The 11810-nt window shown below is 48.3% G+C and overlaps 1 protein-coding gene across 2 annotated transcripts; it reads right to left on the bottom strand.

Annotated features, from left to right (window-relative positions):
* Positions 1-363: 363 nt before the first annotated feature.
* LOC124678429 lies at positions 364-4708 on the bottom strand. 2 transcript variants are annotated; one of them, XR_006994466.1, is made up of 4 exons: positions 3559-4708; positions 2282-2383; positions 493-738; positions 364-444 (listed from the first exon to the last, which is right to left on the bottom strand). XR_006994466.1 is itself a non-coding variant. In XM_047214321.1 (3 exons), the coding sequence occupies exons 1-2, from the start codon at positions 4706-4708 to the stop codon at positions 2331-2333; spliced, it is 1203 nt and encodes a 400-aa protein (XP_047070277.1). In that variant the 3' UTR covers positions 370-738; positions 2282-2330. The 2 variants fall into 2 exon arrangements, 1 of the variants encoding a protein (XP_047070277.1); XM_047214321.1 differs by having other exon boundaries at positions 370-738.
* Between the last annotated feature and the right edge of the window lie 7102 nt (positions 4709-11810).

Raw genomic sequence — 11810 nt, 5'->3', positions numbered from 1 at the left:
TTGTTCTGGATCGTCCGCCCCCTTCTGCCCGATAAATTTGGGAGCCTTCAGTTTACGACGTTGTAATTACGTGTCTACTAGACTAGATACACACAAAAACAAGTGAACCTTCAAAAACATTAAACGTCTTATAAAACCAAACAGATAGGAGTATTTTGCTATGGCAAGAAGTTAGATACCCCCTCCGCCCACCAAAAGTGTCAACTTTGTCTACATCCAAATTTTGATAAAGTTGACACTTTTAGTGGGACAGAGGGAGTACTATATATGGCTTATGCTCTACATTCACCTATGTGTGTTCAGACTGGAGATATTTTTCCTCAAGTCATCTTCTGAAAAATAATAAGTTAAAAGTCTCATCCTGGAGAATTCTGGTGACAAATTCAACAGCGACACAATACTGAAATAAGGCGTGCACACAGTTACACAACCCACAGAGGTGACCTGCCTCAACAGTCAACATTGCTTCTTGGCTGCTTGGAAGGCACGGACCAGATTAACCCAACAGATTAACTGACAGGGCAGACACTGATAGCAATTCACTGTGTCATCCATGGAAGTTGACTAATTGTGTACAGATATTAGATAAAAGACGGTAAGTTGGCAAACTGAAGCGAATAATTTCCTACAAGCCTCTACTCACGGTTGACCAGTACAGCGGGCCAATTTCAGCGTGCAAAAGGGAAGAACCGAAAGCACATAACACATTCTTCATCTTGTGCCACCAGGATGTGATATCTGCGGAGCAAACAATTTCATCAGTCAAACCAATTTGTACAATTCATTAGAGAAGTCGTACAAGTAACATATTAAAATTTGGTAAGTAAACATTAACATCATTATGACTGTAGACATTGTGCAAGAACTTCAGAGCTGAATCTTCTCAGCATATTTGGACAGAACCAATATTAGAAAAAAATAGAACAGCTACAGAAGGCCAGTTTGATTTACAAAAAAAGAGTGTTACACCTTCAACTCTTATTGTTAGCAATACTCAAGTTTTTGGCTACATCTGGTATTATGTATCAGTAAAAGTTAAGAGATTGGTGGTTCAAAAAAAGCTCCACTATAGGGAAAACTGAGCATCCCAGCTTATCAAATCTTGAAATATTTCACGTGGTCTCTAGCTTACAGGCATACTGTTCACAAACATATGAGTTAGCTAGCCACTAACAAATCGAATTTACTTAAACTCATGTAGTACTTTGCTGCCTCAGCTAAGGGATCGTGCATCACATTATCTGTAGAGACACTTCCTTCAGCCAAAATAGATGCTATTTTCTCTCTCCACAAGATCAGAAACAATAGTCTGACCACTACTTTTGATTATTACAATATTATATGTTTGTAAAAAATGCAACTAGTGATGAAAGCAGTATTTATGGTGAATATGACCATGTTATTTCGATCATGGGTTTAATAAAATTTTAAGCATCTAACGTGACCAGAAGTGGAGAAAATAGACTACCCACAAAATATAACTACATATAGTTCTGAATAGGCAAACCCTGCTAGTGGATAATAGCCAATTGCATATGCAAGTTAGAGACTGACAGATCTGCAGAGAAAATATTTAAGCCAACTGCCAGATAAACTTGCATATGCACTAGAATATTCATCAAGGAAAACTGCAACGACTGCAAGCAAAAAAGATAAACTGTAATGTAGAATTTAATGAAAGTGCGCTCTTCGAGTATTGTGCCAATCATCAGTTCACTATGTACCATAAAGATGCAGACGAACCATCAATTTTAAAAAGTATAACTATCATGTTTAAATGAAGTGTCTCAAATGCTCAGGCATTGTCAGTTATCAACTACTCAGAAAAGAACATCCATGAAGAACATTAGAGGGGATGAATTTCATTATGGTACCACTAAACATATGCACAAAAAGAAGTCATGAGTCTTCAGAGGAGCAACAAGGAGAAGAACCCACATTACCAGAAGGAACAGGGGTGGGGTGGGGTGGGGGGGGGGGGGGGTACTAAGGAGCAGATAAACTGAATGGAACACGGAACTGGAAGGCAGACGTAACTGCACATCAGTAGAGAGGGGATAGAACAACAGCAACTAAAAGAGAAGGCATAAGAGAGAGAATAGATAACTGCTGAGCAAAGGGATGAAGAAGCAAGGCCTGGAGAAAATATCCAAGGTGCAACCTATCAAAGCAAGGAGGTGGCCAGAGTTGTATAGAACATCATACAATCTTCTCTTGGAATTGGGTGCTTGAGAAATGGCAGTAAAAAGGAAAGAATTACATTTTGTTCAGATAAGCTTACCTGCTCAACAATTCATCACAATAGCATAATTAACTGGACAATCAACCTACTATGTTTGCTGCAAAAGATCAGCTGCATCATGTTCATCACCAATGCTTGTTCCTGCAAATCGTAACAAGTCAACCAATGCCATTCCAACAAAAAGACAAATAGATACAAGGAAGGCATCAATTAGATTTATGTAAACTAGCAGCTGTAATTTGAAGAAAAACACAACTCATTGTTTATACAACTAGGAAAAGATTTTAAAAAAACCACAACTATTGTCAAATTTAAAGAATGTAGAGGGAACGATATGTACTGATGAATATTGTGCAAATGAAGAACATACACTCAGACGATTTGCTGGTCAGAAGATACAAGTTACCGAGAATTTTAAGCTCGTTCAACGCCATATCAAAAAGAAAAGCATACTAATAAAATCGTAGCACAAAAGTAATGATGACTACTCAAATTTGGATTATCTTCAAATAATTTTAGCCTGAAAAATGAAATGAACAGAATTACTTTTCCAAAGTAAATGGACCTGGAACTCTCCTTGCAACTCTCCTAAGTCCCAACAATGGTAAAATGAAAACTCATTCTTAAATTTCAAAGAAATTCACCATTATGGATTTAATATTATTAGCAAGATTAGCCGGGATAATAATTATTGAATTACAGAAACAGAACTAGCTTTAAGCTTCAAAAATGTACCTGGTGAGCATTTGAGCTACCTATCTGATATTTCAGTTGGTTCAAGCTAGTTTTTCATTTAATTGTCTTCAACTTTAAACTGTTATGTATTATGTATTTATCTTGTGGAAAAACTGCACAACAGCTATGAACAAAAACCATCATTATACAATTCTTGCATATGTGAATAGGCTGGTGTTCATTCTTTTACTGCATTTGCATGTACATTTATGTAACAAACTGATAAAGACAGTTTGCTAGCTCTGACTTGGAGCCTTGGACAACAAAAAATCCAGAACTGAAGCTAACAATAGACCAACTGCAGCCCACCATGTGGCTAAATAGCACTAAAAAAGTTACAGATTTATATTTCCATACAATAATCATTACATAAAACGCGATCACACAAGAATTGGAACAGAAATACTATAGAAACAAATTTCTGTATGTTCAGGAGGTGATCAGGCAGCAAAAGGACAAGTGATAGGACGCTACTTCAAATTGTTAACTTAACACAAAAGGGTGTGAACCGTATTCTGCCAAAAAATTATCGAAAAATAACATGATTTTGCTGTAACCGAAATGTGAAGGCATTCTATTACCTGAAGTGTAGACACTTTCAAATGGATGATACTGAGAAAGGCATCTGGTTTCGCATAGTTTCTTGAACTGCAACGACTCAAGATGGACCATATAGAGGATGCCACATGTCCACAGGAACAACACATTATTTTCCTCAGCATAGCCTAGTATTATTACTGATACTCGTTGTGACTCTAGGGAAAGCAGCTTGTCCAGTTCAATAGTTGTCGCGAGTGCCCATGAAGCAACACCAGCACAATCAGTCTTCATCTTCCACAACTGAATGCTGGTGTCCGTCCAAAAGAGTAAACCAAGGCTACCACCCTCTGCCCTCATATTCCAGAAGTGGCCATTCTCAAGCATATGCAGGGGCACCCGTATCACAGCTAGGCTTTGCTTCTCCAAATCAAACTCGAGAATTCCTTGAAAGTTCCCAGCAAGCACCCAGTAAAGGGAGTTCCCAGCAAGCACAGCGGGCATGCCAGTAAAAACCAAGGTGGATACTTTAGCAAAGTCTTGAAAGATGGGATGATCACTCCTGGGAACCCCCAAGGGAAGCGGTGTTGAGATGAGATCGCCCCAGAAGCCGGTCTCTGACGAGTAGACGCAGGCGAGAGCTCGTCTGCGTTGCTTGTCCTGGTTGTCTGCCACCGTCAAGACCACCTGGAAGTGGGCGCCGGCGCGAAGCACGGCCCCGTTGATTATCGTCCTCTCGGCATGTGCCGCGATCCCCGGTGGAATGGTGAGTCGGTGCTGGCCGCTGGTGATAGGATCCCACACCAGTATCTGGTCGGGCGTGAAGTTGACGATGAGCACGAGGCCATGGCGGCATCCCAGGGACATGAAGCGGTCGCCGTCGCGGCGCTGCAAGGAGAAGCGCCCGGGCGGGACGCGGTCCGGGGCCTCTAGGGTAGGCACGAAGGTGGGGACGTCGTGCTTGTCGAAGAGCCCGAGGAGCGGAGGGCTGCGGCGGTGGTGGCGGCGGAAGCGGCGGAAGAAGCCGGGGTCGGAGGCGAGGCCGTGCCAGCGCTTGCAGACGAGGGATGCGCGGGGGAGGGAGGAGGGCCGCGGCGGGAGGCGGAGGAGGATCTCGGAGAGGAGGTCGTCGTCTTCCAGCGGCGTCTTCACCGCCGGCGAGCGGGGGCGGGGGCGGCGTCGGGGGCTGCTCATCTCGCCCTACTCGCTGATTATCTATGAGACGGAAGGAATGTGGTGGATTCGAGTCGATCTAATGCCTAGAGAACAGAACGCGCGCCGGTGAGCTGGGGAGGCGGCGGCGGCGGCGGCCGGCGGAGGAGGATGGCCGTCATCTCGGCGTGCAAGACGATGCGGGATGTGGTGTGGTGGATTGTGAAGTGAAGTGCGGGCCGTAAAAGTGCTAGTGTAGACCTGGAGAGCCCAAAACTGGGCTGGACACGATTATGAAAAAAGAAATTCACGTCAAATTTTTGACACACATTTAATTTAAGGTGGTTTTAGCTTCATGAAAATCGTCCACATGACAAAGAGGTCCTAGGAAGCTTGTCTAGACCCTAGGGGTGATTTCTTTAGATTTGTTTTAAAGATGTGACACAAATTTGGTTCACTTGAAATTGCACCGATACATCATGACATAATATATTTATTTTGAAAATTAGTTATGTATTTGACTGGTACTCCCTCCGTCCCAATTTAATTAACTTGGGGAGGGGAAAATGTTTCAGAAAAGCAATATTACATTTTAGTCCTAACTAATTAAAAATACTGATAGCACACTCCTAGTTTGTCCAGATCCATATCGCCGGTACAGTCGATCTCTAGCCGCCCGCTGCACCGCCATCCGCCCCGCCAGCGGGTAGAACGGCACCAGCGCCTTGGTCAGCGCCGCCCACAGCCTCTCCGGCGCGAAGAACGGCTCCTCCCCATCATCTCCATCTCCGTCGCCGCCGACGGAGGGCGGGGGCGCGGGGTAGTTGTAGACGAGGGGCGTGTGCGTCTTGGGCACGGCGAGGTCGAGGTTGGAGAGCCACAGCGCGTGCCGCGGCGTCGGCTTGCTCGGCGGCACCAGCGTCTCCTCCACCGCCTCCACCTTCATCTCGATCTCTGCCCTCTCTCTCTGTCGCCGTGCGTTGTTTCACGAATGCGGACGACTGTGCGGTCCTGCGGGGAGTGGATGGGGAGTTGGGGACGGATATGAGTCTGGTCAATCGGCGGGGACGGGTGGGTAGCGGGCAGAAAATGGTAGGGGGTTTTGCGCAAAATTACAGGCAAGTTAATTAAATCGGGACGGAGGGAGTATTTGTCTATTTTACTATTTTTTGGACAAAACTAGCTCATGATCAACTACTTCATCGAATGGGGTTTTGTAGTTTGAGATGCTCATGGTGATGTGAGAGGAGCAAGTGCGGGTCGAATGGAGGCTATGGGAGGGGCAACACACACGGAGGCGGAGGCATGTAATCAGGTGTTGCAGCAGGCAACAAACTTGGGGATGCCAAAAGTTATCACTGAAGCAAATTTAGCTAACCTGATTAGAGCAATTCAATCGGACGAGTGGACGAGTTCTACCATGCCTCTCAGGGGGTTATCTGTTGAGGTATCGGTGTTCCTTCAACTAAACTTTTGTGGAGTAGCATGTTCTTAGATTCTAGCCAATTTAGACCTCGAGATTGTAATAAAGTTCCTGATGCCCTTGGGGCGGTAGGTTCTAGTGGTAATGATTCAAGCCAAGTTTGGCTAGAAAATGTACCGAACTCTGTAAGAATATTTGTGGACAGCGAATTTGCTGCTCTGTATTCGGTGTATCACGAGAAGAAGTATTTTCGCTGCCAGTTCTGGATGTCTCTCAACATATTTAGGCATACCGTGAAGTGTGTCAAGCTGCACAACATGCTTGGTTTCCCTAAAAATACATCAGTATTAGAGATGCTCGAATACTTATGTTTATATATTTACTACCTAAAAAATGGCTAAATCTTCTTACGTACATTTCAAGAATGTTCAACCGAATAGCTGAAAAATCCATTTCTTTTTAGAAACACGATACCGACACAAAAGTATGTACACACATCTCTATAACACGCACGCACATCCTACTCCATGAGAACATCCAAGAAACCGAGATGATACGTCTTGAGGTTGACGAACGTCAGCTTCACCATGGATTCCGGCCAGTTACTACACTATTAGGCCTCGTTCGCTTAGCCCCCAGCTCGCAGGGATCGACATGGAATGACATGGATTATAATTTCATTCCCTATCAATACCTCCTGATCCACCTCAATCCTCTTCAAACCGAACGGGCCCTTAACTAGACTCATCATCAGAACCCGCTCTACAGTAGGTATCGGTGACGCTCTAAATAAAACTTGATGCAACGATCCGCATCTACAATCGTGCAACAACGCCTCAGCTACGGTAGAGCCAGCATGAAGATGACCCGGACGTACATATGCGGCAGCCTCGGCCGCCGAAATCTCCGTGACGGGGGAGCAATCATGGATTCACGGTGGCCAGTGGACTGGAGCACCCGGCTGCTCCAACCCAAATTCGTGCATCCTAGTTTCAGGTTCGAGATCACGCCATCACCTCTCTAATACACGATTACATGTATAGATCAGGTCTTATTCTTAGAGCATCTTCAACAGAGGCTGCAAACCAGGTATGCGCTAAAAAAAACCGTCAATATACAGCGTCAAACGTGTTCTCCAGCAGGCGCTGTAAAATAGGTCGCGCTATAAATATTTTTGTGCGCGGGGCAGTTTGCGCTATCCAAAGCAATATATCTGGTGCGCCGACTAGCGCGCGCTGTAAGCTGGCTTCTCCACCGCGCGAAAAAACGGCTCTGAAATGTCTTGCTTCTCCGCGCTGCAACGACAAGGAGATCTGCCGGCCGCCTACAGCCTTGCCCGTCCCTTCGTGCAAAGCCAGGCCAAAGTCTGTTCTCTGTTGCCTTCTGCCTGAGGCGGCGGTGCACGACTGGCTTTCCCCCGCGCGGTCGGACGGACGGATCTAATCATTTGTTTTTGCAGCTTTCCTTCGCTTATTTGTTTCTTGCTGGGATCGGTTTTGTCCCGGTGGATGGTTAATTTGAGTGTGATTTGATTCGTATTCGGTCATGGGAATGGAATTCAATGGTTGTGTGGCAGCATGGAAGGAAGGATGGATGGGAAAGAAAAGAATGGCTGCAAAGAGGAAATTTAGTTGATTTTTTCAGATTTATTTGTGCATGTTTGATCTTGTTTGTTATATATACGTATGTTGAAAAAACTTGTTCGTGGAGCTCTATTTTACAGCCTCTAGTGAAGGGCTGGTTTTGGCTTTTTGGTTGCGCTGTAAAATAGAGCCTCCGGTGAAGCTCGTGTCGGCACCGCGGGCTGTATCCGGATCGAACGCGCTGCAAGCGACTTTTACATCGCCAAATTTTAGAGCTTCTGTTGGAGATGCTCTTAGACGCTAAATAAATAATTATCTCTTTGTCTATATATGCGCGCGGGGGGAGATGCATGCATCGTCCTTTCTGATGTTTAGTTGTACTAACCGTGGAAAATCAAGTACTACTAACTGGTACCTCTTTTGATACTACTCTGAATTATATTACTCCCTACTATGAGTAGTCTTATGTCGACATACTCTAGCACTAGCCATGATTACGATCACGGGACCATAGGCGGCGCCAGAGCTGGTGCTTCTAGTGACCTAGACGCATCAAGTGCTACAGACGGTATGGTCAATGGTTGCGGAGATGTCGGTGGCCATAGCTGGTTCCATGGTGACGATGGCTCTTGCGATTGAGCCGTCGCCCGTCGGCATAGGTTGATGCGATGGAGGTTGCGACGCCGTGGTAGAATCTGCCGCCACAAGCTCGAACTCATCCAAGTGGATGCCAAGGCCTGCGTACAGCTCCGACCGTCCGACGCGACGATGCCCAACTTGACGGCTTCGTCATCGTCCAACTCGTCTGACTAGCAGGGGAGCTCGTAGTACCTATGAATCTCCTCGAGCTGCTACAACTGCCACGAGAGGAACCCGAGGTAGTCAAACGTGTCGTTGTACGGGCCCTCGGCGGGATGTCGTCGCCACAGGATATCATTGGTACGGGAGCGATCCAGGCCGACGCATAAGCTTAAAATAGGTCAGCCTGCACGGCTCGATCGATTTAAATTGAGTCGCTAGGTTAAATTTTTCTTATCAAACAGGCAGACTAGATGAATTTGGGTCGGGTCACTGGCAAACATAAGCCCCTTGAGCGCGGCCACAACTACTCAAGGAGCACATGGGTTGCGGCAGGGCATCTATCCACCACCCTGCGGCGCCCATCGTATCTCCGGCCTCGGCTCTGCTGATCTGATCGTGCCGCGCCGCGCCGGGCGAGGCATGCAGGCGCCGCTTGGCTTGGGCATATTCCTCCAACTGCGCTCTGGCTTGCCTCGCTCCCGTGTCGTTTCGTTTGGCTTGACCAACCACCTCCAACGGCGACGGCTTAACGACGCCCGCATCGTGGTCGATCGTCGATCCCCGGCGCGCGCGGCCGGTGGCACGTGCGCGCGGCGCCGCGGCAGGGTTCCACTGAACTTGGGCGCGCGCGCGGGTGCGGCGTCGGACAGATTCGTATCTCCAGTTTTGTATCTCGCGAATCCTGGAGTCTGCGGCGGGCGCCCATTTGACCGGCAACGACGACGCCGCGGCCTGCACACGTACATCTGGTCACCGACGGATCCGCATTATATGGGCGTGCTGTAGCGGCGACTTGACTAACACACCCAGCATTTTGGATCGCTGCGTGATTTCAGCGGCGCGCGCGTGCATCTACAGCCTGCAGTCGGTGCTTACATTGACCTTGTCATTTCCTTGGCGTCCCACAAACAGTGCATCTTTTGTTTTTTGAACTACAGTCGATGCACTTGGGTTGTGAATGCTTGTCCCATGAAAACACACTGCTAGTAGCTGCGTTTGGCTTTTCATTAACTTTTCTTGCTTAGGCCGAGGGCAACCGAGCTAGACTAAGAAGAATCAGTTGAAAGCCATAACATGCTCCACTTTCTTAGCCAGGAAGCGTGTCTACCCGAGAGCAGTTAACCGGTATCACGGCTTGAATTAGGGGTCAGACTCGTCACTCACTCGCATAGCCTGGTAAGTCGTTACTGAACTTCGGAGGCAAGCGGGGCTATATATCATGGCAGCTGCAGCGAGCTATGACAAGTTCGTGGACGTCGACTACACAATCTACTCTGTTCAGTATTCACGACGGTGAAATGTCTGTCGCTACCAACGGGCAAGGGTACGTCAATCACGCAATAGCACAACTGCACACAACTTGACGGTCGCATCCACCACGGGCTCTACAGGTAACAACAGGTCAGGCCGGAGGCGGAGGCGGCGTGGCCTGAAATCCGCAAGGCGATCTTGTGAAAGCTACTACTCCGGCAATGCAATCATTGGTCGCGCGCCCAAAATCCGACGAGAAATCGTCCGATTCGTGTCAGAAGATGCCGAGACACCGGCCACATGCTGCCCGGATTGACTGCCCGCCGGGCCGGCCTGCGGACAGCGCCCGGTCACATGCACGAGCACTAGCGCCTCCGCCACCTGACCAAGCGCCGCCCGATCGATCTCGGTCCAGACGATTCCTTCTTCCACTTTCCAAAATGGACACCCATAGGCCGATGTGATGTGATGTGACCATCTGCGTCCTAGGTTGTAAGGGCATCTCCAACGAGGTGACGAAAACGGAGCTGATCCACCGTTTGTGTCCGCCGAGCCGTAAAAGGCGCCGGGTTTCTGCTCCCGGGGCGACGCAAAATGACCGGACCGTCCGCGGCGAAGGAAATGTGGCCCAAATATGCGCCTCAGATGTGTCTATGCGGACGCGCAAAGTGTTCGCTCGCGTCTGGCGGACGTTTCGTTGGGCCCACCTGGCAGCGACCCTGGCTTAATGCGTCTTCTCACGCGCGACTGACGCCGCTGCGTCGCTTTGGCAGTCTGCGCCACGTTAATGGCGATGCCTCGCCTGCCGAGTGGACGCCGCCCACCTCCGCCAACGCAGTAATGATGATGCCACGCGTCCTGCGGCCGTCGCCTGCCTCCGGCTATATAGAGAGGGCACACGCTCTTCTTCCTCATCCACTCCTCCACACAAACCCTAGCCACCACAATCTCCACCGTAGCGCCACCTAGCTCTTCCTGCGACGGAGCCAGGCCCGCGAGGAAGTCCATGGCGGGTCCTGGTGACCGACGAGGCGGTCGAGGCTATGGGCCTGGGCGCCCACGGGGCCGGGGCAGGGGCCATCGTGGTGGAGCAGCTACGACACCACAGTCGCTGCCGCCTGCGCCTTCCTCATTTTCGCAGGAGGAGCGCTGCTTCGAGTTCCTCCTTCGCATCGATGAAGACCCACTTGGCATCAAGCGGCTCCCGAACATGTTCGCCAAGTTCGTCGATGGCGTCGAGCCGGACCAGTTGCAGCTACGGGAGGTCAGCTGCAACTTCTGCCGGTGGCCTGTCGAGGTCTTGTTCGGCTGGCAGGGCAAGATGTACCTGCACACGGGGTGGGACAAGTTCGCCCGCGACCTCGCGCTCGAGCCCGGCTGCCAGCTCACCTTCCTCTACGAGGGGGATGACGAGATGATCGTCAAGGTGTTCGATGACACAGTCTGCCGTAGGCACTACCACACCGATGAGTCCGGCTCGGACACCAACAGTTAAAACTGTTAGAGCGTTCTTTCTTTGCAGCGAATATGGCCACAAGCCAATTTTTCGAAATGGGGAATAAAACCCCGGCTTCTGCATCATGATGATGCACACGGCTTTTAATTAAAAAAGTCACGAGTACATAGTTTATAACATCTTTGGCATCGCCCAGAGTTGATACAAGAATCAACCAGCGAAAAAAACAAAGTGAAACAGGACTACACATCATCGTAGCCGTCTACTGTGCCGCCAGCCAACCTGGCACAAGATATCCTGAGCGACCATCTAGAGCCGTGTGCATCCAGTAGCCATAGCATCCCGCTGTCCCTCCGGTGAGAGTAGAGCCCACAGCTGAACCCAATGTGACACCATATGGATAACCTGCAAAAAGTGAAAAGATTGTTTTTTTGTTAAAAATAATATCATTCCTCGCCCTCCGTATAGAGCAACATAAGGCAGAAACCCCAATACGGATGAAAGCCTTAGATTGTATATCAACTCCATTTAACCAATTATCAAACAAATTCGTAATATTGGTTGGAGGTGGAAGATCGAAAGTAAAATTAACCGTGCGCCAAAGTATTTTAGCTAAAGGACAAGTGATGA

This window comes from Lolium rigidum, chromosome 7 (genome assembly GCF_022539505.1).
Source record: "Lolium rigidum isolate FL_2022 chromosome 7, APGP_CSIRO_Lrig_0.1, whole genome shotgun sequence".
NCBI lineage: Eukaryota > Viridiplantae > Streptophyta > Magnoliopsida > Poales > Poaceae > Lolium > Lolium rigidum.
This window is presented reverse-complemented; position numbering and strand designations above follow the sequence as displayed.

What these genes read in the sequence shown, in the direction of transcription:
- LOC124678429 (XM_047214321.1), bottom strand. Translation starts at nt 4,708, where the DNA reads ATGAGCAGCCCCCGACGCCGCCCCCGCCCCCGCTCGCCGGCGGTGAAG. An exon ending in TGAAAGTGTCTACACTTCAG is followed by an intron (nt 2,384 to 3,558) that starts GTAATAGAATGC and finishes TACGATTTGCAG; the next exon opens with GAACAAGCATTGGTGATGAA.